Source organism: Lates calcarifer, linkage group LG8 (assembly GCF_001640805.2).
Source record: "Lates calcarifer isolate ASB-BC8 linkage group LG8, TLL_Latcal_v3, whole genome shotgun sequence".
Taxonomy (NCBI): domain Eukaryota; kingdom Metazoa; phylum Chordata; class Actinopteri; family Centropomidae; genus Lates; species Lates calcarifer.
Window position 1 is genome coordinate 18,691,443 of NC_066840.1, and position 26,727 is coordinate 18,718,169.

Sequence of the window (26,727 nt, forward strand, 5' to 3'; positions counted from 1 at the left end):
TGTGAAAAGTATCAAAAACAATAATAGTAATTGTTTTGTATATTTGGTGTAAAAACTGTATATAGGAAATCACTTTGTAGAAAACATCTGGTGTATTAAACATGGTGTGCTGTGACTCACTGCTGCAGAAACCCTTCTCTGTGAATACATTTATAAGTATGAGACTACTTATTTTTAAGTAGCAAATTATGATATTTTAATTTATTAAAATTTATTAGGGCTTTTCAGACTGTTTTAGGACTAATGGATACCCTGGATTTGTTATGAAATTACACACAACAGCATCATCTCCCTCCTAACATACTAATTATATATCACCAAATCCAATTACTCACAGCTCTACTTATTTTTTATAGACAGTGATCCTGTACCCGTAGTAATTCAAGGCATGTAATATACCTTCCTTTCAAACAGCCGAGGCCATGCAAAATGATTTCTTATTTTCATTTTGGGCACTAATAACTCAAAAACATTTTGAAATTCCAGGAAAATGTTTGGTAAAATGTCCTCTTTCACAGAGCAGTGACCGAGCAGACAGATTTGGTTGGATTCCCCTTTAAGCTCGTTCGTTTTGCTGAACCTCAATGAGACAAACTCACCGTGTGCCAGCTGCGGTCTCCTCTTTACCGCTCTGTCGACTTGCCCGGGTGGATGGTTTACTTGGCTTGTTTCTGAGAAAGCAATAAAAACAAATATGAAACAACAGTTGTTACTTTGGTACTAAATCTCCCCAGCTTTCATTTAATAGGATGTGACAGTGATGATGCCTTCTGGGTGCTTCAGAGTGCAAACATTCAGCACTAAAACAATCAGAGGCTCATTCATCACCACTGACTTTAAATGAATTCATCTGCACACACAGTGTGTCACAGTTTAGGAGGCTGTATTTGCACTGATGAGTTAGATTTTATGACACAATATAAAATACAGAGTTGTCAGCTGGTGCTTTTGCAGGTGCTCTGGCAGCTGCTTGAGTGCACTGTTTTTTAATTACTTGCCCGTAATTTTTACTCTAGATCCCGTTAACAAACAAACAGTTCAAATAGCTGTCAAATTACCTTTCAGCCTCCAGGCGAGAGGCTGACCGTGTGGTCGCTCTGGTTGCAGTTCCTTTTCCTTCCTCAGCATCATCTTCCTCCTCTTCATCGTTCTGCTCAGCTTTCTTTTTCCTCTGCTTTTTTGTCTTTTTTATCTGTGTGAAAGACGGTGAATTATGATGGATTTGATTCTGTTCATGAATCAGTTTCCCTACAACAGTTACTGAAGGTACACAGAATTTTACAAGTGGCAAACCACCTTTTTACAAAATTACTTTTACTTTGAAAATACTCTGGCTACATTTTAACTGAGCTGCAAGTTTCCTTACCTGAATCCTCTGTGGCTGCTGCTGCTTTTGAAGGCCGTCCTCTCCGAGCATTTTTCTTTGGAGTCGTCTCTTGGTCCTCTTGCTGTTGCTCCTCCTCAGCCTGGAGAGATTATAACAACAGGGTTTAAAAAAAAAACCAAAACATTTAACTTACTTAAGTCAGATTTAATAATTAATAATTAATGTGAAAATAAAGACAGCTAATCAATGAAAGCATGATATTTAAAACATACCATGTGATATTTTTCTAAATAACATTTTTTGACAACAACATACATCATCTGGTTTCTTCTCACTGCTGCTCTCCTCTTTGACCTCCTCTTGTCCCTCTGTCTGACTCACTGAAGGGGAGCCACCTGGAAAAGCAAATGTACAGTACAGAGATTGAATATAATTCATTCTCCTCCTCACTCATTAATGTTGTGACGAACAAGTATCCAGGCAACAAGTAATGTGTTTAAGATATGCAAGATCCTCTGCTCTAATTTCACACTTATATAATTGATTTTTAATTTGAGTGTTTCTATGTGTGTTTTCTCACTGCTGTCTTTTTCAGGCTGTTGCTCACACTGCTCCTGTTGACTGCTGTCCTCCTTCACATCCTTATTGGCCTTGGATTCCTGCAGAATAATATTTGAATACACATCAAGGCATCCAAATAGCAATTTGGATAAAGGTGACTTCATCGTTCATGGTGGGGATAAAGGAAGTGAATACAGGTTGAGATGGAGGAGGTGCAAACCAAGAACCAGAGAACATTTTAATCCACAAAAACAACAAATCTCACCTCTACAGATTCCTCTATTTCCTCTGACCTCTTTCTCTTCAGTACCGGTTTACCTGGAATGGAAATATGATTGATCAAAACTGATTTGAAATGTATCTTTTTTGTATACAAGAAGCAGCCAAAAAATATTTTGTAAAGTTTAACTCATGGCCAAGATGCCAGCCTTCTTTAGGCTGACTATAAATGCCAAATTACTTATTCATACCATTTTACAGGTTGTTAACAGTGATGACAGCAAAATAAAATGAACTCACAACATCATGCTGTGAAACACACAAATTAGCTGCTGAGGTTTGGCTCACTTATTCTGTAAGTTGGAAATTTGTGCTCTGGCAGACATGCAACACCACAGAGCCTGTGTTCTCAGTCATTTAAATAAAGAAGACCAAAAATACAAGAGGGAAAGTGCACGCATATGACTTGAATTAAAAACAAACTTACGTATGTCAGTGGTCTCTTTGGAGTCTGAGTTCCCTGCAACTTCAGTGTCCTCTGGAACAGGAGTCGGCAGATGGACCTGACTTCCCTGTTGACCAGTTTTCTTTTGTTCATTTTCCTCTTCAGTTCTCTAAATGTTGAGATAAACCTTGTGAAGAACACTCAGTGATTTTGTACTCCACAAAATTATTGTTGTCGGCTCAGAGACACATGGTGAGTTCAATCATCATGTGTAGTCACAAAAGCAACACATTTGCCTGCTAGATAACAAGGTCACAGAAATAAGCACTGTCTTTGTAATAATAAACCAGGTACTGTTCCATATTAAATATATGGAATATATGGTGCACTTTTCTTAACATACCTCTTCCTTCTCTGCTTGTTTCTCTAATGAGGTCTTATCAGAGCTCTCCTCATCTTTCTTCTGATTATCTGAGATTAAAAACAAAATAATAGAAACTTATGACACTTGAAGTACATTGTTCTATACTCTGTAGCACTTGCCAATGTTCAACAGTGTGTTTAGTACAACACACAATATTTCACAATTATTCATCTTTGTTGTAATAAAATCTCTCCATCTGCAAAAGCAAAAGGCTTGTACTTAGTGCAGCAACATGTTTAGAAAAAGTTCAAACATTTCATCACAGTCAAATATTTGATGAAACACTTGTATTCTTAAACATTCGTGGAGTTTATATGAGTAGTTTCCATTTTAAGTCAGTTTGTTACATATTTCAGATCTTGACTGAATTTAAATTTGGCTGATGTACAACATCATGTATGTTAAATACATACATACAATACATAACTGGCAAAAAAAACCCACTCATTTTTACAGCTAGGTGGCAAGCGACAGGCTTACCAGCAGTGGCCTCTTTGGCTGCAGCTCCTGAACGTCTTCCCCTGCGATTCGGAGTCTCCTCAGTCTTTTCAGGTGCTTTGGGTTGGTCCTTGTCTGCCTCTTCAGTTGATCTGGATGATCGTCCCCTGCGAGGTGTTTTGACCTCCACAACCTTCTCCTGTTGAGTTTCCTGAAGGTAAAATAGAAAAACAATGTGGATTCAAATTACACTGATACAGACGTCAAATAAAAATATGTACCTACAAACAAATTATTTTTTTCTACAGAATTGTTGCTTTAGTGAAAGCACCAGATGCTAGGCAGAGGCAACATAACAAAGGTTGTACTTGCCTCATCAGATGGTTGCTCCTTACTCTCCTTTTCACCCCTCGCATCACCTGATCAGGTACAAAGACATAAATTATTAATCAATTCTCAGAACTGTTACAACCATCTGTTAAAGCTCCTACCAAGACAGTTTAGCTGCTTGAGGGGAATCAGTCCATCCATATGGTTAATACATGGTTTACTGACTAGAGTCTGAAATTAAAAACATTTTTGTAATCCTATTTTGTAATCCAATGTCTTCAGCTAAGTGATTAATGATAATATATATGTACGTTTAATGACAGTTTAAATTGGAAGTCACAAACCTGGACAAAACAAATTCTTATAATATTTAAATCTCAGCTACTTTACCAGATTCTTTCACTGTGGCGACTTTCTGACTGGACAGTTTTCGTTTACGTCTTCCTCTTCCCTCTGTCTTCTCTTCCTACAAAACAAAATGAAAAGTTGTAAGTAAAAAGTTTAATAAAAAGTGTTAACACAGAGGGTACCGAATCAACACCTACATTGATTGCATATGTAAGAGCTTAATTTCAAACAAACCCTTTCTGACAGGTCTGATCCCTTCTCGTCTTCCTGGCTGTCTGTGCTGGAGACATTACCTGAAAAATACAAACAGTAGGCTATCTGTAAATATCCAGTTTTATACCATTAGTAAGACTCAGAGAGCGTTCAGGACTCCAAGACTCCAAGACCCAAATGAGTAATGTAGTTGTGATATCTGAGGAAAAATCAATAGATGCAGATAAAAAGTCACGACTCACTGATTTGTTTGACTAGTTTGGATTCACACTCCGGTTCAGTTCCTCTGACCTCCTCTGTCTCCTCTGGAACACTGGCTTCCATCTAAAGAATCCACAGATCAACATAGGAAAACAAAACATATGAAGTATGTTAGATAAAATAGAGCAGTGATATGTAGGTAAGTGACTGTGAGTAAAAGTTGATCACTTACAGTTTGTGGATCACTCTCCTCTGCTGCAACATTGTCTTCCTCCTGTGTCTTACTCTCAGCTTCACCTAGTGGTGAAAAGAAGCAGGTTTAAAATGTATTGCTTAATTTATAGTTTCTGATGAATTCATGTTGTTTAGACAGATGTAATTGTGTTTGTATTTGTAAAGGGAAAAGATTTACTGTTATCTATGTCCATCTTGGTCTGGTTCTCCTCAGCAACCACTTCCTCTGCCTATTGTTTAAGAGAGAGACTTTAGTCTCAAGTTTAAGAATCTAAACAATTCAAATTCATGTACCATGAGTGGAACCTCACCTTGGGGCTTGTCTTTGCGTCTGCAACATCGGGCTCACTTTGATCTAAAATAAAGAGTTGAATTGATAGTTGGCAAAAGAAACCATCTTATTCTTTTCATGGAGCTACAAAGTTTTCAAGCCCTCACCTTGTTTACTGGACATTTCAGAGACTTGTTCAGAGGTATCAAAAATAACAGCTACTGTGGTTTCCTCTGTGCTTCCTCTGACCTCTTCTGTTTCAGACACAACAGTATCAGCAGCTGAAATATAAGAGAAAGTGAAGTAAATGAGACTTGAGTTTGATGCACAGACAATGCCTGGTCATTATAAATGTCTTTAATCAAACCACTAACTTCAGATTGTAAATCACAAAAAATAATAGTTGCATGGATCAAATCACAAGAAAAAAAGATTAGAATGTAAGCTAAGATGGAAAACAAGAAAGTTAACCTTCTTTGTCAGCTGCTGGTGATGCTATTTCCTCATCTGGCTGTGTTTCAGGAGTAGGCTCTGCCTTGTTGGTTTCATCCACATTCAAAGAAATCTGATCATTCGAGGTAGCATCATCATCCTGTGTAGAAGAAGAATTGTGCCAATTCAACAAGAAGTTTAGTGGAACTAGTAAGATAGTCCAAATCAAAATTTCAAAATAAAAGCCAGGAATGTTAATTGCACCAAATATGAAATCAATTTTACCTGTGGAGCAATTATCTCAGAGGTTTCAACCTTTGATGCTTCCATCTCTCTCTCTGAGTTTTCAGACTCATCTATAAACAGATAAATATTTAGCTTTTTAAACATATGGAAACATTCTGACATGCATAGGGAGCCAATTATAAATATTTTGGCATTTTTTTCATGTACCTGCAGTGTTTGGTTTTTCCTCAACAAGCTCAGCGGTCTGTTGAGGTGGAAGTGGTGATGGCTCAGTGGCTGTAAACTCAGTTTCAGCAGCTGTATGCACATCCATAGGAGGATGCTGCTCTTCCTCTTTAGCTGGAGCTGTTTCCATCAGTTGTGGGACAGGTGGATTTACCTCTGGTTCCTGACTTGTATCTTGACTTATTAAGCTGGAAGACACTGTGCTATCAGGGTCCATGGATAGCAAGGTCAGAGCTGCCTCTTTCATTTTCATATCAGCATCCTGAAGTACCATCTCAGCAGTCACATCCTCTCGAACGCTCTCAGGTGGAAGTCTCGCCTCTGCTGAGGTACAAACGTCCATAAGAGTCAGCAGAGCGTCAGCCTCAGCTGGAACAGCAGGCATCTCGCTGAGTCGTGAATCCGTTTCTCCCTCAGGCGGTTCAGGGGTGATGTCACTCAAGGCGTCACAGGTGTCATCAGAGAACGAGGTGGTGATGGTGGTGGTGACAGGATCAGAGTCTGTGCTGGTGTCTTGGAAAAGAGATTGTTTCTTAGGTGGCTCTTCTGCCTCAAGACTCCCTGAGGAAACGGAAGACTTTGAGGATTTATCAGACTTTTCCAGTTTGTCTTCTCTGGGTGTCTTCCTTTCCTCTTGGCTTTCGTCTTTCTTCTCTGGGAGTTTTTCTTTCTTTTCTGCTTTTTTCTTTGCACTCTTAGTTTCTGATTTCTCATGTGAAGGTTCTTCAGAGATTTTGCGCTGCTCCTTTGCATTTCCCTCTTTTTTCTTATCCTTTGTTCCCTCAGGTTTACTGATAGATGCAGCCCCTGCAGTTTTGACTTCTGAACTCTGAACTTTCTTATCTGTCTTTGATAACAATGGACTCTTTGTTTCCTCTTTTGATTTTGATTTTGATTTTTCCATGAGTTTTCCTTTTTCTGTTGTCTTGACTCTTTTTGGATCTTTGTCTGTTTCAGAGCTGGACTTGTTTGATTTCTGGCTCTCTTGATCTGGTTTAATCTTCTCCTTCTCGCTGTCTTTATTATCTGTTGTAGATTTGGGCTTTTCTCCTTGCCTGTCCTCACTGTGGCTCTTTGACCTTTTCAGGACTTCTTTGGAGTGTTTATCTTTCTTCTTGCTGCTGTCTGGTCCTGGCTCCATGTCAGACCGATCCTCAGAGGAACCGGCAGAGTCTGGGCGCAGCAGCTGCTTGAAATCACTTTTAGCTGAAGTTTTCTCTCCTTTAGCCTTTTCCTTTTCTTTGTTTTTGTCTTTATCTTTGTCCTTTTCCCTAATTTTGTCCTTCTGTTTCTCCTTGTCCTTCTCTGCTTTGACAGCCTCCATGGATGGAGCTTTTACTTTCTTTGCATCTTTAGGACCCTCGTCTGCAACAACTTCAGACACAGATGCTCTTCCTTCTCTTGTGTTTCCAGTCATTTTCTTCTCACTTTTAATCTTAGGCTTCTTCTCACCTTTCTCTTCAGATGACAGTTTAACTCCATCCTTCTGCTGAGTCTCATCTGCTTGGTGTTCAGATTTCTTATCCTGCTTTTGTTTGAGTTTAGCTCTTTCGTCAGACAGGCTGCGTTCTTTCTCTTTGCGCTCTTTAGAGTGAAGTTCTTTGCGGGACAGACGATCAAATTTTCCGACAGAACGTTGTTTAAGAGCCTCTTGGGAACCTTGCTCCAACTCCAGGATGAAGGAGTGTGTCCGGCCTTTGTCAGACAGCTTTTTGGTGTCACTGGAATCTTCTGACACACTGCCACTCGTCCTTCTATGCCTCTCGTCAGATGATGCTGATTCTGACAGATTTCTTATCAATTTTGGTTGTGGGGTCTTTGAGGAGGCCGCTTTCACTTCCTAGTTTTAAAACAATAAAACACAATGTTGCTTGTTACACCATGCCAATCCAAGGACAAACCTGTTACCTGTGGTGAAATCTGCATTATTCCTGGCAGCCTTCACATACCAATTTCCTGGATCCCTCTCCTCCTGTTTCTCCTTTCTTCTTGCTTGCAACATCTCCCTCTTTCCTGAAATGTGAAATTGATGCAACGTACAGACAATTGCAAAAACATCTGATTGTGTTGAGCAATGGCTATATGAATTTCTGTCTTAATTTTTTGATGACATACCTTGAGTCTAGTTTCCTCTTCCTGTTGAGAGCCATTTTTTTCTCCAGAACTTTCCTTTCTTTTCGAGCCTCTTTGGCTCGGGGGCGCTCCAGCCCAGCAGAGTCTCCACTCTTTTGTTTTTTGTGATCTATATAGGAAATTAGGCCTGGTAAATAATGTGACAATAAAGAGTACACGCAGCCATTATGAAGACATGTTTGACTTTCAAAATGGAGACAATGAGAATGCAGAGCATGACTAAACAAACTGAACATCTTACACTGCAATTTATAGATTCTGTGACATTATGTGGGGGTGCATTTCAAGAGAATATTTAGATACAATTAAAGAAGCTCCAGCTCTTGTATGATTACAACTTTACAATAACATAAACAGTGTCATAACACAATCTGTTTGCTGAAATTTAAACATAATTGTGATACCCCAAATGGGCCATGGAGAGAGACCTAAGGTTGAGATTAAAAAATTTAAGCCCATAGTAGCAGAACATAATGTTTTGTGCTGCTACACTAAACCTTAACTAGTCTAATTGTACAGCAACATTTTTGGTTGCTGTCCTCTAATATGTCCCCACTCTTATATAGTGAGCAGTGGGGAGGAACATGAAAAATAGCAGATGAACAAGTTGATATAAAACATGGGATGACAAGAAACACTGAGGCCAAATTCAAACCCACAGCTGTGACAGCACATGACAGCAAATAGTGAAACACACAAGAGACAAGAGAGAAATACCTTGTTCTTCAGCCTGTACTGCTTTCTGTTTGCGCTTTTCTTCCATTCGTTCTCTGTTCTGCTGTCTCTTGAGCAGCCTTTCCTCTTTGTCCTTTGCCTGCAAGATCACAGTTTAAGAGACAGCTATGAAAGAAAACAAGATTGACTGAATGATGGACCATAATAATCTATACTGTCTTCAAATTCATGATCAATTAATTTACCAAGTAAAGCCATTGATTTGGCTATAAATAGATTTTTAATGCTGTATCTTTAATGTTGACAATAAGGCAACTTACCGCAGATCTTCGACGTTCCTCCACAGTGATTTCATCATCTGAGTCACTATAGTAACGGGAGTAGAGGAAGGGCTTGTGAACGTAGGCCTTGCGACGAGGCTTACGCTCTTCTTCTTCTGCATCTCCAATGGCATTTTTCTTTTCAGCTCTCTCACCTTGATCTGGACACACACAAAACACAGTTTTACAGTTCAAAATCAAACATCTGTGGTAGTAGCCAAACATGTTTTATTAAACACTTTCTGATAGAGTTACTTTTCAAATTTTGTTTGAAAACTCAAAGAGGAATAAAAAGCTGAGACCATCAGGTGGAAGCTCCCCTTCTTCAGAGGAATCAGAAAGCAGCTCCTCATCTTCACTTTCCTCCTCAAATGACGACAGGTCGCTGGTGTGGACAGAGCTCACTGTGATGTCGCTCAGGCCTTCCAGGTCAGAGTCCTCCAAGGAGTATTCTGCAGTGCAAAGACATGTCAGTCTACAAACCTTTTATCCTTGTACTCTATTTGAAATTTACTGTTAAAAAAGGACCTTTTTCATATATTCTCTCTGATGTTTTAATAACCAAGATAGACTAATGTGAGGCAAAAATAAGTGGATTGTAATTATTATTCTCCACTGAGAAATCCAGTGATAAACTACAGAAACCAGAACATGTGTTACATAGTGTATAACAATATTTATAGGACTGTGTTGTGAAATCTCAAAACTAAAAACATATACAGAGAATACAGCAGCTCACCTTCCTTTATCCTCTCTCTCGCTTTCTGCTTGGCCTGACTTGTAGATTTCAGTAGCTCATCGTCTTGCTTCTCTTCTGAAGGTTTTCCAGTTGTTCGGCTGGTAGTATTGTCTTTGTCCTCCTCCATCTGCTCCTGAGCTCCTAACACCTCATCCTCCATCTTCACCTCCTCTATTAACCCCTCTTTTCCCACATCCATCTGCTCCTGAGTGTCCTCCACCTTCACTTCTAGTACCTGGACCTCTGGTGCCACCTTTGTTTCCTCAGTCTCTTCCAGGGTCCTCCCTTCATGGTAGCTGTCTCCTTCTTCCACAACACTCATGTCCTGCTCGCCCTCCTCCACCAGCTGCATGGGCTCATCTGAGGCTTGACCTTTACGTCCTTTCTCTGTGCCTGAGCTGGCTCTGACGCTAGCCTCCTGATTGAGAGAAGTTATTGTGTCCAAGATGGACATGGCGTCACTGGCTGCAGTGGTAGTTGGAGCAGATGATGAGGCTGTGAACATATGAACATGTAATGACATGTGTTAACTGTGTGAATGTAAGACACACATAACAGATGTTTACACTTGTGTTTTAAATCTAAGAAGGAGGAGTAAAGTGATCTAAATTCTAGGTAATTTTCTAGAATGAAAGAAAGAATTTGGAGAAATTCAAACAAGGCAGATGTGTGGGAAGATGGGAAAGAATTCTTCTTCATCACTAGCCAAAATCTGAGTGACAAAAGAAAAAAATCAAACATAACATGCATAGTTAACAAAGACATAAAATGTTGTGTACCCTGCTCAGGAATGCTGCTGTCTGGTTTGGTCTCTGCTGGAGGCAGTGGGGCCAGTGGCTCCTCAGAGCAGCTGCCAGGCGACAGAAATTGACGGACCACCCTCTCCACCTGTGGCCTGAAGATGTGATTGATTTTGGGATCCACCACTTGGGCCACGATCCTGTCCACTCCCTGCTCCAACATCCCGGATCTAGGAGAAACAGCTTGATTTAACTCTGGGTAACTTGCACATACAATTAGATATAAAGAAATCACAAAGCAGAAGAATACAGTATTGTTTTAGCTTGAAAAAGAAATGAATACTTTCTGTTCTGCACTCTTGAACTGAACAAGAAAAGACGGCGAACAAAAGGTGAAGTAGAGATCTCTCTCCATTCTCACTTACTGCAGCACAAGCTGTCTGATGTTGTTTCTCAGCTGGTTCTTGTTCAAATGTGGGCTCCATGTGTGATTAGAGAGGTGATTAGACACAAAGTTGTCCACTCTTTGTTTCAGGTTCAAGTAAGCTGGCTGCAAGAAAGAAAAAGCAAGACCATTATCACAGCTGAGAAGCTATTACCAACAACTGTCAGTGCTCCATTAAAATGAATGAAAATCAGTGAAAATCAGTGGCTGTTTTGGAAGTAGGAATGACTATATTTAACACTGACCTTCCTTCTAAATATGAAAGACAGCTCATTTTTGCTCTAGTACCCACACTAAAATAATGAACAAGGATATGGGAAATTTTTACAGTTGACATGTAGCTTTAATTAGCCTTAGTTAGCCACACTGTTAAACCTGCTCCACCACTGCAGATACCTGCTTTCTGTGGTCCCTAAACTAAGCTGCTGCATATAAACGTTACACGGCTATTACACACTAAACACTCATTGACAACCAGTTATAAAGACGTTTTCAACCGTTACCTTTGTATCAACGTCTGCCAGACAGTCCCTCCTGAACTGGTCGAAGAGCCCCTGTGTTTTTAAATGACTGACGATCATTGAGACCAGCTGTGGGTCCCCCGGTGGTAAACCAGCCATGTCTCGACGTAGTTAGCTTAAAGTTTAGTGATTAAAAGTGATAATACTGATAAAACATGAGGTAATATCCAACCAGCTTTCTGTTGTGGTGGGTGAAGTTCGAAGCAGGTTGGAAACGGAAGTGATAAAAGCGTCGTCAGTTAAACCGGAACAGCTTTAAAAGGGAAGTTTCTCCTACCAAAATAAAAGTTTAGTAAACGAGAAGGTAAATGTTACAGACTGTGTATAAAGTTAATATATTAACCATAGACGGTCGATGTTTAATGACAAATGTTTCTACAGTGAAGGGACGCAACCAAGTACAAATTTGCTTCTATAATTGAGTGGTTATTTAAAATCTGGAATAATAAAGGCATAGAAGGCGAAAGAAAGCATTTTGCAACTTGCAACTTTGCTACCTTATTGGAAAACACATTTTCATGGTTATGGCCTATACTAATGTTACGTTCTTGCTAAAACTCAAAAGGTGTTGAGTCAGTGATCATTTAGTGACCTCTAGCGCTCTACTGCAACAAGTAACATCCTCATTTGTCTAACACGCTACCAAGTAATTCCGTGTACTTCGTGTTTTCGATTAACTTAACCTCGAATAACTCCCTTGATCAAATACCGATGGTGTTCCCGACCGAAATAATGAGTTATTATCATTAGTATTGGTGCACACGGTAACGGTTAAACTAACGTCCCACATTTCCAACTGTCAGTGCCTTCAGTTACAGTACGTATAGTCACTCGCTGTATAACATCAGATTCTCACCGACAAGTCAAGTTTTCAGTGAAGACAGATGCTAGATATTCCACATAAGTGAACACAACCTAAAATAAAAACAGAGATAAAAAAATATTGGCAGCGGTGGGATTCGAACCCACGCCCCCGAAGAGACTGGAGCCTTAATCCAGCGCCTTAGACCGCTCGGCCACGCTACCGTGAATACACATGGCAGTAAAGTTACTTTGTGAAGGTGATATTCTTAGCTCGACTACAAATGGTATCAGCATCTATCGCAATCATCATCATTAGCAGTAATCTAATGTAGATGTGGTTTACTCGAAGATACTATTTGCGATGTCATAACTTATGAAATCATCTCAACACCTAGCTAAAAGTCAGCAATAAATTCCACCTTCACGATAGATTTCAAGGTCAGTTTTGTTTAAGCTTTTAGACATTTGGTCCACCCTCATTAATAAAAAGGTTGGATAAATTATTGAAAATAAACGTAGTGTAATTCAACAGCATCACAAGCTGAATTGCAACCTCAAAAGTGACTATAAAGTTGAATCAACACCTTTGTAAAAGTTTCTAGAAAACAAACTGTATATTATGTTTATATAGATAGGATTGATTACAAGTTACCTTGGTATTAATGAAAAAGAAGACTGTTTGGGTCTGAAAAGCAGCCACATCCTTTACATAATAGATTATTCATTACATATCCACAAATCCTTTTATAATATTTATTAGAAATTTGAAGTACAGCTTGAGGGAAAATAAACATGCTTTCCACTCATTCCTCAAATACATCATCTTAAACAGTTTGAGAATATATTCAGCTTGAGGCAGTCTAACAGTAGTACTTTGGTGTCAACACCATTAGATACAGAAATCAAAATCAGCTGTGTTCATTTAAAAAAGGTTTCAGAAAAGAAAGGACGATAAAAACACAAAAACCTCTAAGCAAAGTACTAGACATACATACTGACACCACACTGTACAATATAAAAAAGGGGGTATGCATGTATACCCATCTTAAATGTGCCAGAATAATGGCAGTTTAAAGCCCATGGCAGTGAATCCCCAAACATGCTGGCCCAGAGTCTTGTGTGGAGGACAGATAAAACACCCCTCAGAGGCAGATAAGCGGGCTGAGTAGGTGGGCTCAGGATTTCTTGGCGGGATAGGATGGGGGTAGGAGCCGATGAGAGTTGCTGCGCACCCACGGGTGATCAATGACGCTCTGTAGTGAGAGGCGGTCAATGGGGTTGTGGCGAAGTAGCTTGGAGATCAGGTCCCGGGCACCGTCTGAGACGATCTTGGGGAACTTCAAATCCACCTACAAATGGCAAGATCGCGGTTATTCATTTGATCAACACTGAAATCAGTGAAGAGTCAAACAAACACAAGAAGATATTACTTTGAGAGGATTCATTGATTATCAGTTAATCAGTTTCAACCATGTTGTGCTCATCAGTGGTTGACATCTGCTGAATCAATTATTGTCATTCTGCACATATCTAAAAGTGAATCATTTCCCCCCTGGAACCTAGAAGTTTGAAAAAAGTTCCTCACTCAGAAACACCCTTCAAACACTCTTACCAAAATAAGTACCAACGTGTTTAGTAAGGCAGATCCTTGACTATTCTGACTTCAGAATTCAAGAAACCCAACAAGATTCCTCTCACATATTGCAAAATGGAAGTGGCTTCTGCCAGGTGTTTTTGCAAAAGCTGACAAAACAATTTTAAGATTTGTCTAAAGTGTGTTAGACACCCACAGAAAAACACCAACCTTCATAATTCTTTTGTATGTGTCTGAATGGCTGGCAGTTTCAAAAGGTGGGTTGCCAACTAGGCATTCATAGCAAAGGACCCCAATGCACCACAGGTCCACCTTCTCACTGTGGGTGTGCCCCTCAATCATCTCTGGAGGGAGGTAGTCCAGTGTCCCACACATAGTGCGGCGTCTGGAGAGGTTGAAAACAGCAGGTGAGCAGGGAAGGCAGAGACAATAATCAGACTTATGTGACAACAAATAGCAGTTTCCAACAGAGCACACCCTGTACTCCTCACCTCAGAGAAGGTGCATGAACAGACCAACCAAAATCAGCAATTTTCAGCTCTCCACGATAGCCGAGAAGCAGGTTCTCTGGCTTGATGTCACGATGAATCACTTTCTTTTCGTGGCAATACATTAGTGCATCAGATATCTCCTCCATGTACTGTAAATATAAAGAGGTTAAATTACTACAACAAAACTTCTACACACAATAGAAGCAATGTAAGATAATCAAGTCCAGTAATTAATCTGCCCAGGATATAAGGTTTTGCAAATTACTCTCCAACAATAAACAAACTTGGTTCATCTCTTACTGTGGCAGTGCGCTGGTCATCAAATCTTCCACATCTCTGTAGCTCTTTGTACATCTCACCACGTGGGGCATACTCAAGCACTAAGAACACCCTCTTGCGGTCATGGAAATAATTGTAGAAGCGCAGGATGTTGGGGTGCCTGAGAAGAAAAAGAGAGTATATTTTGAGGAAGCCTGTTGTTGACGGTATTTCCAAAACCAAGCAAAAGTCAGTGTGTTAGGAACACAAGATCAAAATCATTATTTGAGCAAACCTGGCATCTCACAGATTAAGCTATCATTAAAATTTGCAAAAAATAATTCACTTAAAAAATAGGACAGCAATTGTTTCAATTTGTAATTCATAATAAACTATTTTGCCTCTGAGTTAAGCTCCTCAACTAGTCTTTACTCCCTGATTACTTATGGGTGAAGGAAGGTCTGACTGGCAATTAGATAAATTTACCATCGCTATTCTTATTTGAACATTTCTTACACAAAATCTATGAGAAATACACAAAAATGTATCACAAATAATGTGGAGACGGGTTTTATCTGTGTTAATCACCATGATCATATGATCATAAACTCATGGAAAGACTGCTCAAGATACATAAGAATCTACAGCACTTGTGTGCCAAACATAGCTCAACACTAACACAAGACATGACAAAAAATTTAATCTGTTCTCAGGATACTAACTTGAGATGGGCTTGAATCTCAATCTCCCTCCTGAGCTGATGCTCCACACCTTCCTTCTCCATCTGTGACTTGAACAACACTTTCAGTGCCACGATGGCCTGCAGCTTCTTTACTCTCGCAAGGTAGACATTACCAAACTTGCCCTTCCCCAGCGGTCGACCGATGTCAAAGTCATCGATGGTGACTTTCCTGTAAAAGTCAGACATTCTCACGTTAATCATTCAAAAGGTAGAGACCATCACGTGGATGCCTGAAAATATTCATAAAAACAGAACTGGATATCAACACACAACTGAAGAGGTATGGATGATTACACTTACTTTGCAACTGAAGTGGAGGATGAGCCAACACATTCTCTCCCAGGGCCTACAAATGACAATACAGTCAAAACAGGCACATTTCCTGAGGTCTGGATGGTGTTTGTATGTAAGTAGGTGGGGGTTACCTGTGACAGCATTTTTGTCCACCTCTGCTCGTGGTTTCACCTGTAACTCGCTGTGGGCCTGCCACCATGCTTGGGGTGGCAAACTGATATTCAAAAGCAAAAATACAAAAATGCAGCTAGTGAATGCTTTATTGACAATAAACTACAAATGGCCATCATACAGGGTCATATATATTTATTTCTAGATGCCAATACAAATAGTGATCATTGATGAAACATAGCTTAAACACTGTGGGCAAATCTAGACATATTTTTACTATTTTAACTATTACTACTCACCGGTCGTTGGAAACCTCTGGGCTCATAATTTTCCTTATTCTGTGAAAAAATAAATACACAGCTCACATTAACTTACAGTACATTTGAGCTACTGTGTCTCTCTTATCATTCAGACTTATTTTTAGTTTCAAGATATGCTATTTATTTTAGACACTGTACAACTGATATATAGCAAGAGGAAAAGATCCATGGTGGTGCAAACTTTTAGGGTTTTTCCTGCATAGACTAAGGCTGGCTGAGTGGTATTAAGACTTAACAACATTCCCTGTTTACTGGTGACTTTCAGCTTCATACATCTGCAGTTAACTCTGGTGTCAGGAATAAAGAAAACTTTCATAACATTTTATCCTGAACTGCATTAGACTGTATGGGTGATCCTTTTTGTCTGGTATCTGTTAAGGTATCAGAATACCTCAGGGAAGTGCATATGTACAGATACATTTGTGTATGTGAGCGCAAGTATTTACATATACAAGTGTATGCATGTTATTTTCCTTTTATTGATATATTTTTTCAGTCTGCACGTTTTCCTCAGATAACGTTATTTTTAAAAATTCTTTATAACTTTTTAGTTTTCTGTGTTTTTTGTTAGATGCAATGACTGGTGGTATCTGGATAGAGAGACAACAAACTAAGAATTTCATTGCATAAATAGCTTGTTTGTTTCTGCATATGACAACATAGTCCTTGAATCTGAATCTATGAATCTCAAAGCTTCTATTACATTTACATAAAGTAATAAAATCTAATCTATGTGCAAAATAAAACTTAATATATCACCACAATATTGTCATACCTAGGTTATCCGTTTTGGTTAACGTGGACATGTTTAAATTTCTGTAATTACACAATGAAAAGGGCTCAGTAACGTTAGGCCACTGTTGAGGTTACACTGCTAAAACCTTCGCTTCCTTTGGGGACGACTGAAACATAGACAACACCATGGGTTGATGTTCTTTAAGTAAAACCCACTCGTGATTATCTTTGTCGTGAACATACATTATATACAGTTTGTTATCATTTTAAGTCGAGGTAACGAGACGTTATGCTACATGTAAGTTAGCTCAGGAGGGTCGCTGGCCAACCCAACGTTAGCTACGTAGCTAAAATCTATCAAAACCGACAGACGTTGCTTGGTGGTCTTAACTAATGCCCAGTTCAATCTCACTACCAAAAATAAAATACCAAATTACCTGCATCCTAGAGAAGAAAAGGAGTGTTAATTTTGCAGCGTGTAAAGCCCAGTCTTATTTTCGAACTTCCTCGGCCGCCAACGTTTTCAAAAAGCCACCCTTCACGAACGCGATTGGTTGGTGTGCCTCACGCCGATGGCTCCCATTGGCCAGATTCGCTGCAAGAGAAAGCGTGTGATTGGCCAATACTGACGCTACTCAAACATTAACCCGCCTTCCTTTCCTGACATTTTTTTAACAGCAGTGAAGAAGTGTTCACAGTCTACGGTCTGCTGCTGTTTTCTTCCTTTGTTTTCTTGCCCTGGTCAAATTACTAAATAATATTGCCATTTACATTCCCTTTATAAAACTTAAAGTTTATTCTCGTGATGTCATAAACTATAAGGACTTTTCAACTATGAGCTTTCCTATCATGGCCCCCTTTGTCTCTGGTTCCCTTTAGTCTGTATGTTCTATCTATTGACTCCTCTTCCTGACCATTATCATAAAAAAAGACCTGGTGTTTCTTTGTAAGATATTATATTTTAATCAGTGACAACATCTAAGGCTGCAACCAGTCAAATAAATTAAATATCCACTGGTTATGTTCATCATCAATTAAATGTCTATTCAATTAAAGCTCAAAATAAATTTTTTCTCGATATTTTGTTTTGTCCAAAATATAAGATTTATTATGATAAATCCAAGCAGAGTTTTTCCTCACAAAATAATATCAATTTAAATCTCATAAACCACAGGATTTCATGAAAACTCAGTGTATCAATCAAAATGAAGATCTTGAATGAGGTTTGTAGAGTATGATGCAATTAAAAGACAAAATACAAAGACAAAGTGAACCATCAGGATTTATTTGTTCAAAATAATTAATCAAACAGTTTCTTTTAAATTTCAACTTCTTTATCTTACTTAAATGACAATCATGTAAGGATGCACATCTTCACATTTCCTTTACACAATCAACAACTGACAATCAACATTACAATTAACATTTATTATAATTCTAAAAAGCATGTAAAAAAAATGAGAAATACAGAACTGATGATAGAGATAAATAAATATGCTGTGACATAACAGTAACACCAAAAGCAAACACCTGCTTGTAACGGAAAATATTTCTGAATGTATACATTTTTGAAAAGGAGTTAAAGAACAGGAAACAGGTGGATCATTGCCAGCAGTACGTTTCAGTTCTCTGCCTTTGTAGACGACACCTGCTTATGTCTTTACAGTCTAGCAGCGACAGTTCCATATTTTGTGTTATGTTGTGACTGAATTTAAAAGAGAATGCTATGTGTTGTTGTTCATGTGTGCCAGGGTTGTTTTGTTTTTTTCACATAAGCAATCAGTCTGGAAGTGAGACTGTCCACCTTGAGGAAACTTTGTAACAACACTGACACTGTAAACTTTTAATCAAGGTAACAACATACCTTAATTTTTTAATTTGCTGAATTAGCCAGCATTTGTGTCTGGTTATTTTATCCACAGCAAGTTTCTCATTTAATCTACAGAAAATCTTATATCACAATATATAGCTCCATTCTGTTGAGGTGGGCAGATTCAAAAATATCCAGGGGGAAAACGTCTCTAAAACCTGGAAAAGAAGACAAAATGGACTGTTAAATTTGAGTTTACTCTGCAGTATTGCACAGAAGTTGTTTTGTCAGTGGTCTTTTACTTTTGTTGATGAAAATCTCATTGTTTGAAAACTTGCATGCAGCACTCTGGAGGTGGCTCTTGTGAAATTGTGATATCTTGTAAGCAAATGTGGGTTGAGGACATTTAAATGCATGATACAATAATAAAAACTTAGTCAATCATTACATCAGTAATGCTGTAAAATCACACGCCTGTGTGAAAGAGAATTGTATCTATAGTGGCCACTTGTATTCAGCAGTAGCGGAGACATCATTCAGTCTGCATTAACCTGAACAGAGCAGTTGGTGAAAACTAGAGAGCAGGCTGGCAGCAGGACAGCAAGCGAGCGACGCAGACTTGGAATAGGATCATTAACATCCAGTGTCTTGTTCTCATCATTGTTGCTTTCTCCACCTGCAGCTTCCTCGTTGTCCTGCTCCTCTTCACCACCACCCTCCCCTTCCACCACTGGTGGACACTGCCGAGGCTGGAATGTCACGTCCAAAAACTCCAGCTGGCGGAGTCCACGGAGCATCCTGCAGCTCCGGACTATTTGCATTTCGCTGAGTGTGCAGGCCCACAGACACAGACGCTTCAGGTCCTTCAGACGGCTCGCACAGAGCAGGCCTGGCCCCACCTCTTTACCGCCCAGGCTCAGTTCTTCCAGTCCGAGCCATCCTGCCCCTAGCCCCAGGGAGGCCATCTGTAACTGGTAGCCCTGCCGCCCAGTGATGCCTATTTCCAGAAACTTGAGCCTGGGGAACCCTTCCACTCCACAGATGCCATCCTTGGCAGCACAGCTCCTGAGCCCGTTAGCCGTCACGCGAAAGGTGTCGCGCAGCTCCAGTCGACTGAGCCTCTCCCATGATGTCAGACTCTGCAGGTGCTGGTCCGTGAAAGAGGGCACATTGTTAAGGACTAACGTATTAATAGTGATCCCTGATGGAGAGCTGCGCTGTTTCCCTTTCTGATCCTGCCCTTGCTGTTGAGCACTGGATGTGGCTTCTGCTCTTTCTTGGTCAGGTGAAGTGGGCAGTGTCTGGTTGAAAAAGCCACGAGGCAGCTCACAGCCACGCAACTCCAGCACCTGCAAAGATGGAGGCAGAAGCTGGCAACTGGGCAGGCTTCTCAGGTCTGCATGCAGAAGATAGAGCTTAGTCAGGCGAGGGCACTTTGTAGACAAAGCTTTGAGCCAAGACTCAGAGAGAAAGGTGCCGCCTCGGGCAGAGAGCAGCAAACCACGCAACCGTAGGCACCTTAGTCCACAACCCAGGTACTGACGCAGCAGGACCCAAAGTATGCGGGATGTCACCTTACACACAGTGCACAGTCCATGAATATGAGTGTGTGTTGAGAGTGGGGGATGGGAGGCAAAAGAGAGAGTTTCTGTCAGTAATTACACACACACACAACTGATATGTAATAGAGAAATACATTAAGGTAGTGCTGAACATAATGTGTTAAAAGGGAAATAACAATTATCATAAAAGGAATTAAAGACAGAAATAAATACTTAAATCTAAGGTGGGTGATGATGAGTACCTAACGTTTTTCAACCCAGTGGTGGATAGTAGCTAAATTGTGCCTCTCATTGTTTAGTCTGGACCCTGGAAATAGTTCGTAAACAGCCAACATGACCTGAGAAACCAAGAGGGTTCATATGGTAGAAGAAAGTCAGAGATGTATTTTATGTATGAGTACTTAAAATCTTTTGTGATATAACTCACTGGAAAGTGACAATTGGAGTCAGTAGCCTTCTTTTTTAAATGAGCATAGTGTCTTTTTAGAGACCTAAACCTGCCAGAAATGAATTCAAAGAAATGGATGGACTCGAATCCTCTGATTGAGATCCTTAAGATAGTAGTATTCAAGACTTTGTCATTTATTTGACGTGACTGTCAAAGTTTAAGTCTGTGGTTCTGATTACATTAAGATTCTTGACTTGGTTTTTGGTTTTCAAAGACCCTTAGCATTTCTTCTTTATCAAAGAAAGCGGTAAAGTTGTTGCTATTGCTTCATGTGAGAATTGTATGTTTTAATATGATTTAATCTGCTCCTGTGGTCGTGTGGCTATGTTCCTCTAATAGAAGAGAAACTACACTGTATACAAAGAAAAAGGGTAAAGCCACATTGTCAGTAACTCACCCCTTTCCATGCAGTCAGATCGACAACTCTCCACAGTCTCTGGTCTTTAACAAGGCGTTTCCACCTCTTACACACTCTAAAGAAAAACACCGTAAAATACAACAAATAACTTCATCATGTGATTTGAGCCGGAACAAAGGCAAAGCTGGTAGAGTTTTGTTTCACAAGACGAATAACTGGTAAAACACTGACGGCAAAGTTACATTTTTCTTACCTTCCAGCTCTGACGAGCTCTCGTACGCTCAAAAACGACAAGACATCAATTAAAATGTTTTCGGGAAAGTAGTCCAGATTACAGGTTTTAAATTCTTCCATTTTGTAAACAAAACTCTTTAAACCTTCGACACGGACTAATATCCTGACGCACACAGGTTGCGCCCAAATCAGCAATCCCCAGGAAACAGCTGCCCATTAACTGTAGGACCTAGCGATGATTTCCCGGTTACAAATATGATTATTTGTGTGCAACGTATCGAGTCTCGGTCAAAAGTAGACCTGTTTCCTGTAAACATCTGATAAATTCATAACAGTAAATTTCTGGTAGAGATTATTTTAAAACACTCTGATGTGGGGGACGTTGCCGCCCAACGGTCGTTAGGTGAACAGTCCACTGCGCCTGCGCGATTTACCGGACAAGATGGCGACCAGCAATGGTGGAGGAATGGAAGTGGATGGGGCAGGCGAGTATTTCTCACTTATTTCACAATTTCTGCCCGATATCAACATTAACTGGTGTGCAGATTGTGGCACGTGTTGTATATTTGTGTTATCAGTGGATGTTAGAGATGACTTTGTTGTGTTGAAGGAGGCAGGCAGCGGGCTGGCCCATACAAGCGGGTTAACGTAAAGTATATCTGCTGTAAAGCTGTCAACAAACCCATCATTTTTTGACGTTTGATCAGCCCTGCTCTAATCTCTTACTGCAGTTTTCATCAGTAATGTAAACCTAAGTTCATCACCACATGCAAGCTGGAAGATAAACTCTTATTACCTAGCTTTAACAACAATCCAGTCTCAAAATGGGCTGGTCTTGGACGCCCGCTGTCTGTGAGATGAAGCGATATATCGGCCTGTCTGCATCCTTCGGTATTTAAAGACCCATCCAGACAATGTTTAAGACACATATAAACTCAGCTTTGAATAATAACTTGTGTCTGGCAAGATTTTCCACAAAGAAACCCATATTACATTTTTTAAGTGCGTAGATTTACATCTGCTTCTTCTCCCTCATTGGAAAACCCAGAGTCTAAGCATTTCATTTTAAAAGTTTATCTGATGGACATGAGATATGCCGCTATTAATATTGTTTTTTTTTTTTATAACAGTATGTATATAATTAATCATTTATAAAATTGTTACAGTGGCTGTAGTGTTAATGCCCCTCTTGTTTGTGTCTCTGTATGACTGTAGCCAGCCCCAGTGTTATGGCCTCAGGAGTCACCGGGAGCGTTTCTGTGGCCTTACACCCTCTGGTTATCCTCAACATATCTGACCACTGGATACGCATCCGCTCTCAGGAGGGACGACCAATGCAGGGTACATATGAGAATGCTCTGCAAGAACAATGGCGTGTGTTAGAGCAGGGCGTAGCTCATTTCATGTTGTCCTGTAACTGAGAGTAATAAAACATGTAATTATAGGAGATGTTGTTTGTTGTTTTCTCTCCTGCTCAGTGATTGGAGCCCTGATCGGGAAGCAGGAGGGTAGAAACATTGAGGTGATGAACTCCTTTGAGTTGCTGTCTCACACCATAGATGAACGAGTGCATATTGACAAGGAGTATTATTACACCAAGGAGGAACAATGTAAGTGTAAAAGGCAGGGGTTTGGGTAACAAACCTGTCATCACCCACTAGTTAAAAGGTGGTTTACACACAAAGTTGAGTGCTTGCTGTAATATTGTATCTCATCTCTCAGTCAAACAGGTTTTCAAAGACATGGAGTTCTTGGGTTGGTACACCACAGGTGGTCCCCCTGACCAATCAGATATCCACATTCACAAGCAGGTAGGCAAAAGTTAAAGGTGCAATACGTACAGTAAATCTGAAGAAGATGGATATCCTTAACTCCCCGGAGATAGTCGCTCACTCAGTTGGTGGGAAGTAGCAGCTGTGCACAGCCAGTTTAAAACTCAAACAAGGCTGTCCTGGTGTAGCAGTTACATAATGTGTTAATCATTTATTTTCATCCAATACAGAAAATGTGTTAGTTCAATTCACATTCAACATAATATCAACTTAAAAATTATAAGCAAAGCCATTTGCAACTTATAAATAGATGATTGACTTTTTTAGTTTGTTGTGGGTAGTAAAAGAAAAAATCTAACCGTATAATCTGACAGTAACTTCAAGTTGTGTACAGTACCTTTTCTTACTGTTGTTTCCCTCTCCTCCAGGTGTGTGAGATCATTGAGAGCCCTCTCTTCCTCAAGCTCAACCCAATGACCAAACACACCGACGTGAGTTGCTCCAGCATTTTCCCTTCAAGAATCAGACAATAGCATGGTTATGTGTTTAGACACAGCTGTTCTAAACAATGTGTTCCTTGTCCTTTCAGCTTCCTGTTAGTGTTTATGAATCTGTGATTGACATCATCAATGGCGAGGTACTTTGTATATCTGTTGTCTGCATATTTTTTCCTGCACAGTGACCCACTTTCCCTGAGAGAACAGTTTTATTTGATAGGGGTTTTTTTTGTTTTTTTTTTTTTGCCCAGGCTACCATGTTGTTTGCTGAGCTGACGTACACTCTGGCCACAGAGGAAGCAGAGAGAATTGGTGTTGACCACGTAGCTCGAATGACGGCCACTGGCACAGGAGAAAATTCAACAGGTTTGACAACAGTAACTCATAAAAGCCCTTATCTCAGCTCTTATCTCAGACTTATGATAAATCCAAATGAAATGGCTATTCCAGCTTGTACTTGCTAGGATACCGGTGGAGTTTCTTACGGTGATGTTCTGACTACGCTGCACTGTATATATATGAGTAGAATATGAAGAGGCTCTGCATTCAAAATTAAAGACAAAAAACAGAGAGCAAGCAGCTGTACATTAGTCTGTGCTCTGGGTTGCAGTGTTACTAAGATGTACTCTGTTACATAAATCACTGCACACTAGGGACTCATTTCTGCAGGCAATTTTGAATACAAATACAAATTCATTTGTAGCGTGGGAGATTCTGGCATCTCTTACATGCAAGCCATATAAGGTCTTATTCTTCTGTGCATACAATCCAAGAAGGATTGAATCAAGGGCAAGTGGACTTAGTTGTAAATACTTGAAAAAGAGGCTTCTTCAGTTCTGTTAAGTTCAGTTTTTCAGAACTGAAGAAGCTTCTCGGATGAGACGTGAAATGTCTTCATGTATTTATAACCATGTTCACTTGCCGTTGAATCAACCCCTTCTTGACCTGGATAAATCTTCAGACATCTTCAAAATCCTCAGATTTTTCTATTATCAGTTCTTTATACTATAAAGATATACACCAACTAAAACACAAGTGAAGGTTTTATCATTTTGAGGCATACTACAAGCCCTCATATTCCATGCATATTCGTCATTGGAATTACAGAGATGTTGTGTTTACTGTCACATATTAAGTTCAAGTTTATCTTTAGTCTCGCATAAAAGCAGTTCAAGTATTTACAGAGTAACAAAACAGTGGAAATGAACACATAGTTTCAGACAAACAGCATGCTTATAACAAGGAAATGGGGAAAAAAAACAAATGCCAAACTAAACAGAAATGTTTTTAGTTTAAAAGAAGACAGTGCAAACTTCAAGTCAGCAGGCAGGCTGAATCTGTCATCAGATTTCAAATGAGCTCTAGAAATGTAGGGGAAACAGCTCTCCTGTGACCTGACTAATATTAGACACTCATTAAAAATGAATCCTGCCTGAAAAGGTTTTTAACTCTGATATTTTCTGTCTCCATTAGTTGCTGAACACCTCATAGCCCAGCACAGTGCAATAAAGATGCTCCACAGCCGGGTGAAGATTATTCTAGAGTACGTCAAAGCCGTGGAAGCAGGTGAGAGGACTGACAGGGCCATTTAATGAGGCAGCAAGAGCACGAAGAATGTGAAAATAAGTCTGGAAAACAGCTGCTTTTAAATTAGATGTTTCCTCTCTCCTCACTTTTACACCATTAAGAGAGGCCCCTCGAACACACCTCCATAATTACAAGCTCCTGTTTGATAGCGTCTTGACGGCATCGTCTCACCTCACTGTTTTAGTGTGCCGTGTTTCACTAGTTTTGTTTTTTGTCTCTCTCCCGTCTATCTTCATGTACTACAGGAGAGGTGCCATTCAACCACGAGATCCTTCGAGAAGCGAATGCCCTGTGCCACAGACTGCCAGTCCTCAGCACCACAAAATTCAAAACTGACTTCTATGATGTAAGACAGCTGTTATATCCCACCTACAGATTTAATGAATCACCCTTAAAATATCAGATGTTCAAGGATAAACTATGTTATTCTACATAATTCTGAATTATCAAGAAAGACCAAGACTAGCAATGCAAGACTCAAGCTCAACATACCAATATTAAACCAAAGCAAGAAAAATATAGGGGGTAGGGTGGGTGCATTCACTGTTGCCTCAGAGATCAGAGTACTACAGTGTGATGTTTAGAAACCTGTGATAGTGTTTCCTTACATACCTGAGCATCTATATAGTTTTTTTTTTTTTTTTTTTTTTTTTAAGAAAAGGTTCAGTAATTTCCTAAAACAGCTGGGTACTTCAGTTTTATAGCAAACATTACTCAAACAAACATAAGTAGTGTATTTATAGGGGACTATTTTCACTATTTTACTGCCAGACATGCTTTCTGTAACTGTGCCTCTGGTTTCCCTGCAGCAATGCAACGACGTGGGCCTTATGGCCTACTTAGGCACCATCACCAAGACCTGCAACAGTATGAACCAGTTCATCAACAAGTTCAACGTCCTGTACGACAGACAGGGCATCGGCCGGAGGATGAGAGGACTCTTCTTTTGAGCTGGCAGTCAGCCGAGGCAGAGACAAACAAGCACTGCAGTTTTTTGTTTTGTCTTTTTTTTTTTTTTTTTTTGGTTTGTTTGTATTTCAGTTAGCTAAAACAGATTCTTAAACCAACAGTAGCTTTTCAAACCAGTTTACCATTTTCAACCACGAGTGTCTAAAAGCACTTAACAACCACCGATCAGTAAGAGATATGTACAAAACTGCTCAGCTCTCTTAGATATGCACAGAAATGAATCCATTGTACATGAACGTTATATTATTTTACCGTTTGTTTTGTTGTTTCATGTTTCTGTATGTAATAAATGATCTGCTGTTTTTTTTCATGGGACTTTGAATCGTTTTCTTTCTGAGCCTGTGATTTTAATAGTATAGACATAACAGTAACTATACAGAACACACAGCTCATAAAAGTCACGTCAGACCTGCATTTTTAAACGAGCCCATGAAAGTCAGCTAAGTGGAGAGCTGGTTTAGTTGCAGGTTTATTGTCAGGAGTGTTTGCAGTTAGCTCGTCTTTTGATGTAGTGTTCCTGCTGTTTCGATCGCCTGTGGAGGTTTTGGAAAGACAGGCGTACGCGGCAGTAAGAAGGGGGGTTTGGGGGGAGTTACAGCTGCAGAGTCGGAGGCCTGACAGGAGTCAGCATTTATACGAACAAGACATAATGAC

General features: G+C 39.8%; 4 protein-coding genes and 1 non-coding gene across 6 annotated transcripts; 1 reads left to right on the plus strand and 4 right to left on the minus strand.

The window, feature by feature from the left end:
- Positions 1 to 1,058: 1,058 nt before the first annotated feature.
- Positions 1,059 to 11,725, minus strand: bod1l1 (biorientation of chromosomes in cell division 1-like 1). Its single transcript, XM_018693740.2, has 28 exons — positions 11,470 to 11,725; positions 10,947 to 11,071; positions 10,561 to 10,751; positions 9,782 to 10,276; positions 9,345 to 9,494; positions 9,043 to 9,203; positions 8,765 to 8,861; positions 8,030 to 8,156; positions 7,864 to 7,927; positions 5,897 to 7,754; positions 5,729 to 5,799; positions 5,483 to 5,603; positions 5,179 to 5,292; positions 5,052 to 5,095; positions 4,919 to 4,970; positions 4,739 to 4,803; positions 4,548 to 4,629; positions 4,327 to 4,385; positions 4,135 to 4,210; positions 3,787 to 3,833; positions 3,457 to 3,625; positions 2,956 to 3,023; positions 2,595 to 2,721; positions 2,154 to 2,206; positions 1,908 to 1,986; positions 1,643 to 1,722; positions 1,367 to 1,466; positions 1,059 to 1,192 (listed from the first exon to the last, which is right to left on the minus strand). Exons 1-28 carry the CDS (start codon positions 11,584 to 11,586, stop codon positions 1,155 to 1,157), a joined length of 4,830 nt encoding a protein of 1,609 aa, XP_018549256.1. The 5' UTR covers positions 11,587 to 11,725; the 3' UTR covers positions 1,059 to 1,154.
- Positions 11,726 to 12,431: 706 nt separating this feature from the next.
- Positions 12,432 to 12,513, minus strand: trnal-aag (transfer RNA leucine (anticodon AAG)). Its single transcript has one exon. It is a non-coding gene; the product is annotated as a tRNA-Leu (tRNA).
- A 517-nt stretch (positions 12,514 to 13,030) lies between these two features.
- aurkb (aurora kinase B) lies at positions 13,031 to 17,404 on the minus strand. Its single transcript, XM_018693760.2, is given in 10 exon segments — positions 13,031 to 13,640; positions 14,096 to 14,270; positions 14,377 to 14,525; positions 14,677 to 14,815; positions 15,357 to 15,545; positions 15,677 to 15,722; positions 15,802 to 15,841; positions 15,843 to 15,884; positions 16,081 to 16,119; positions 17,274 to 17,404. Coding segments are annotated over 10 exon segments (999 nt in total). The 5' UTR covers positions 17,280 to 17,404; the 3' UTR covers positions 13,031 to 13,466.
- Positions 17,405 to 18,333: 929 nt separating this feature from the next.
- On the minus strand, positions 18,334 to 21,446 carry LOC108895077 (F-box/LRR-repeat protein 12). 2 transcript variants are annotated; one of them, XM_018693742.2, is made up of 4 exons: positions 21,268 to 21,446; positions 21,054 to 21,129; positions 19,198 to 19,995; positions 18,334 to 18,864 (listed from the first exon to the last, which is right to left on the minus strand). In XM_018693742.2, the coding sequence occupies exons 1-4, from the start codon at positions 21,366 to 21,368 to the stop codon at positions 18,793 to 18,795; spliced, it is 1,047 nt and encodes a 348-aa protein (XP_018549258.1). In that variant the 5' UTR covers positions 21,369 to 21,446; the 3' UTR covers positions 18,334 to 18,792. The 2 variants fall into 2 exon arrangements, with proteins under 2 accessions (XP_018549258.1, XP_018549257.1); XM_018693741.2 differs by having other exon boundaries at positions 19,198 to 20,220.
- Positions 21,447 to 21,579: 133 nt separating this feature from the next.
- Positions 21,580 to 26,388, plus strand: cops6 (COP9 signalosome subunit 6). Its single transcript, XM_051072508.1, has 10 exons — positions 21,580 to 21,737; positions 22,468 to 22,589; positions 22,727 to 22,858; positions 22,971 to 23,059; positions 23,449 to 23,511; positions 23,610 to 23,657; positions 23,769 to 23,883; positions 24,991 to 25,083; positions 25,350 to 25,450; positions 25,914 to 26,388. Exons 1-10 carry the CDS (start codon positions 21,691 to 21,693, stop codon positions 26,052 to 26,054), a joined length of 951 nt encoding a protein of 316 aa, XP_050928465.1. The 5' UTR covers positions 21,580 to 21,690; the 3' UTR covers positions 26,055 to 26,388.
- The last annotated feature ends 339 nt before the right edge of the window (positions 26,389 to 26,727 follow it).

Coding starts and splice junctions, on each gene's coding strand:
- bod1l1 (XM_018693740.2), bottom strand. CDS start 11,586: ATGGCTGGTTTACCACCGGGGGACCCACAGCTGGTCTCAATGATCGTC. Junction 5,293..5,482: donor ACCAGCAGCTGACAAAGAAG/GTTAACTTTCTT, acceptor CTTATATTTCAG/CTGCTGATACTGTTGTGTCT. Junction 2,722..2,955: donor AACAAGCAGAGAAGGAAGAG/GTATGTTAAGAA, acceptor CTCAACATTTAG/AGAACTGAAGAGGAAAATGA.
- LOC108895077 (XM_018693741.2), bottom strand. CDS start 21,368: ATGGAAGAATTTAAAACCTGTAATCTGGACTACTTTCCCGAAAACATT. Junction 21,130..21,267: donor GAGCTCGTCAGAGCTGGAAG/GTAAGAAAAATG, acceptor GTTTTTCTTTAG/AGTGTGTAAGAGGTGGAAAC. Junction 20,221..21,053: donor ATCTGACTGCATGGAAAGGG/GTGAGTTACTGA, acceptor ACTGTGTGTAAG/GTGACATCCCGCATACTTTG.
- cops6 (XM_051072508.1), top strand. CDS start 21,691: ATGGCGACCAGCAATGGTGGAGGAATGGAAGTGGATGGGGCAGGCGA. Junction 23,060..23,448: donor ATATCCACATTCACAAGCAG/GTAGGCAAAAGT, acceptor CCTCTCCTCCAG/GTGTGTGAGATCATTGAGAG. Junction 25,084..25,349: donor CGTCAAAGCCGTGGAAGCAG/GTGAGAGGACTG, acceptor CATGTACTACAG/GAGAGGTGCCATTCAACCAC.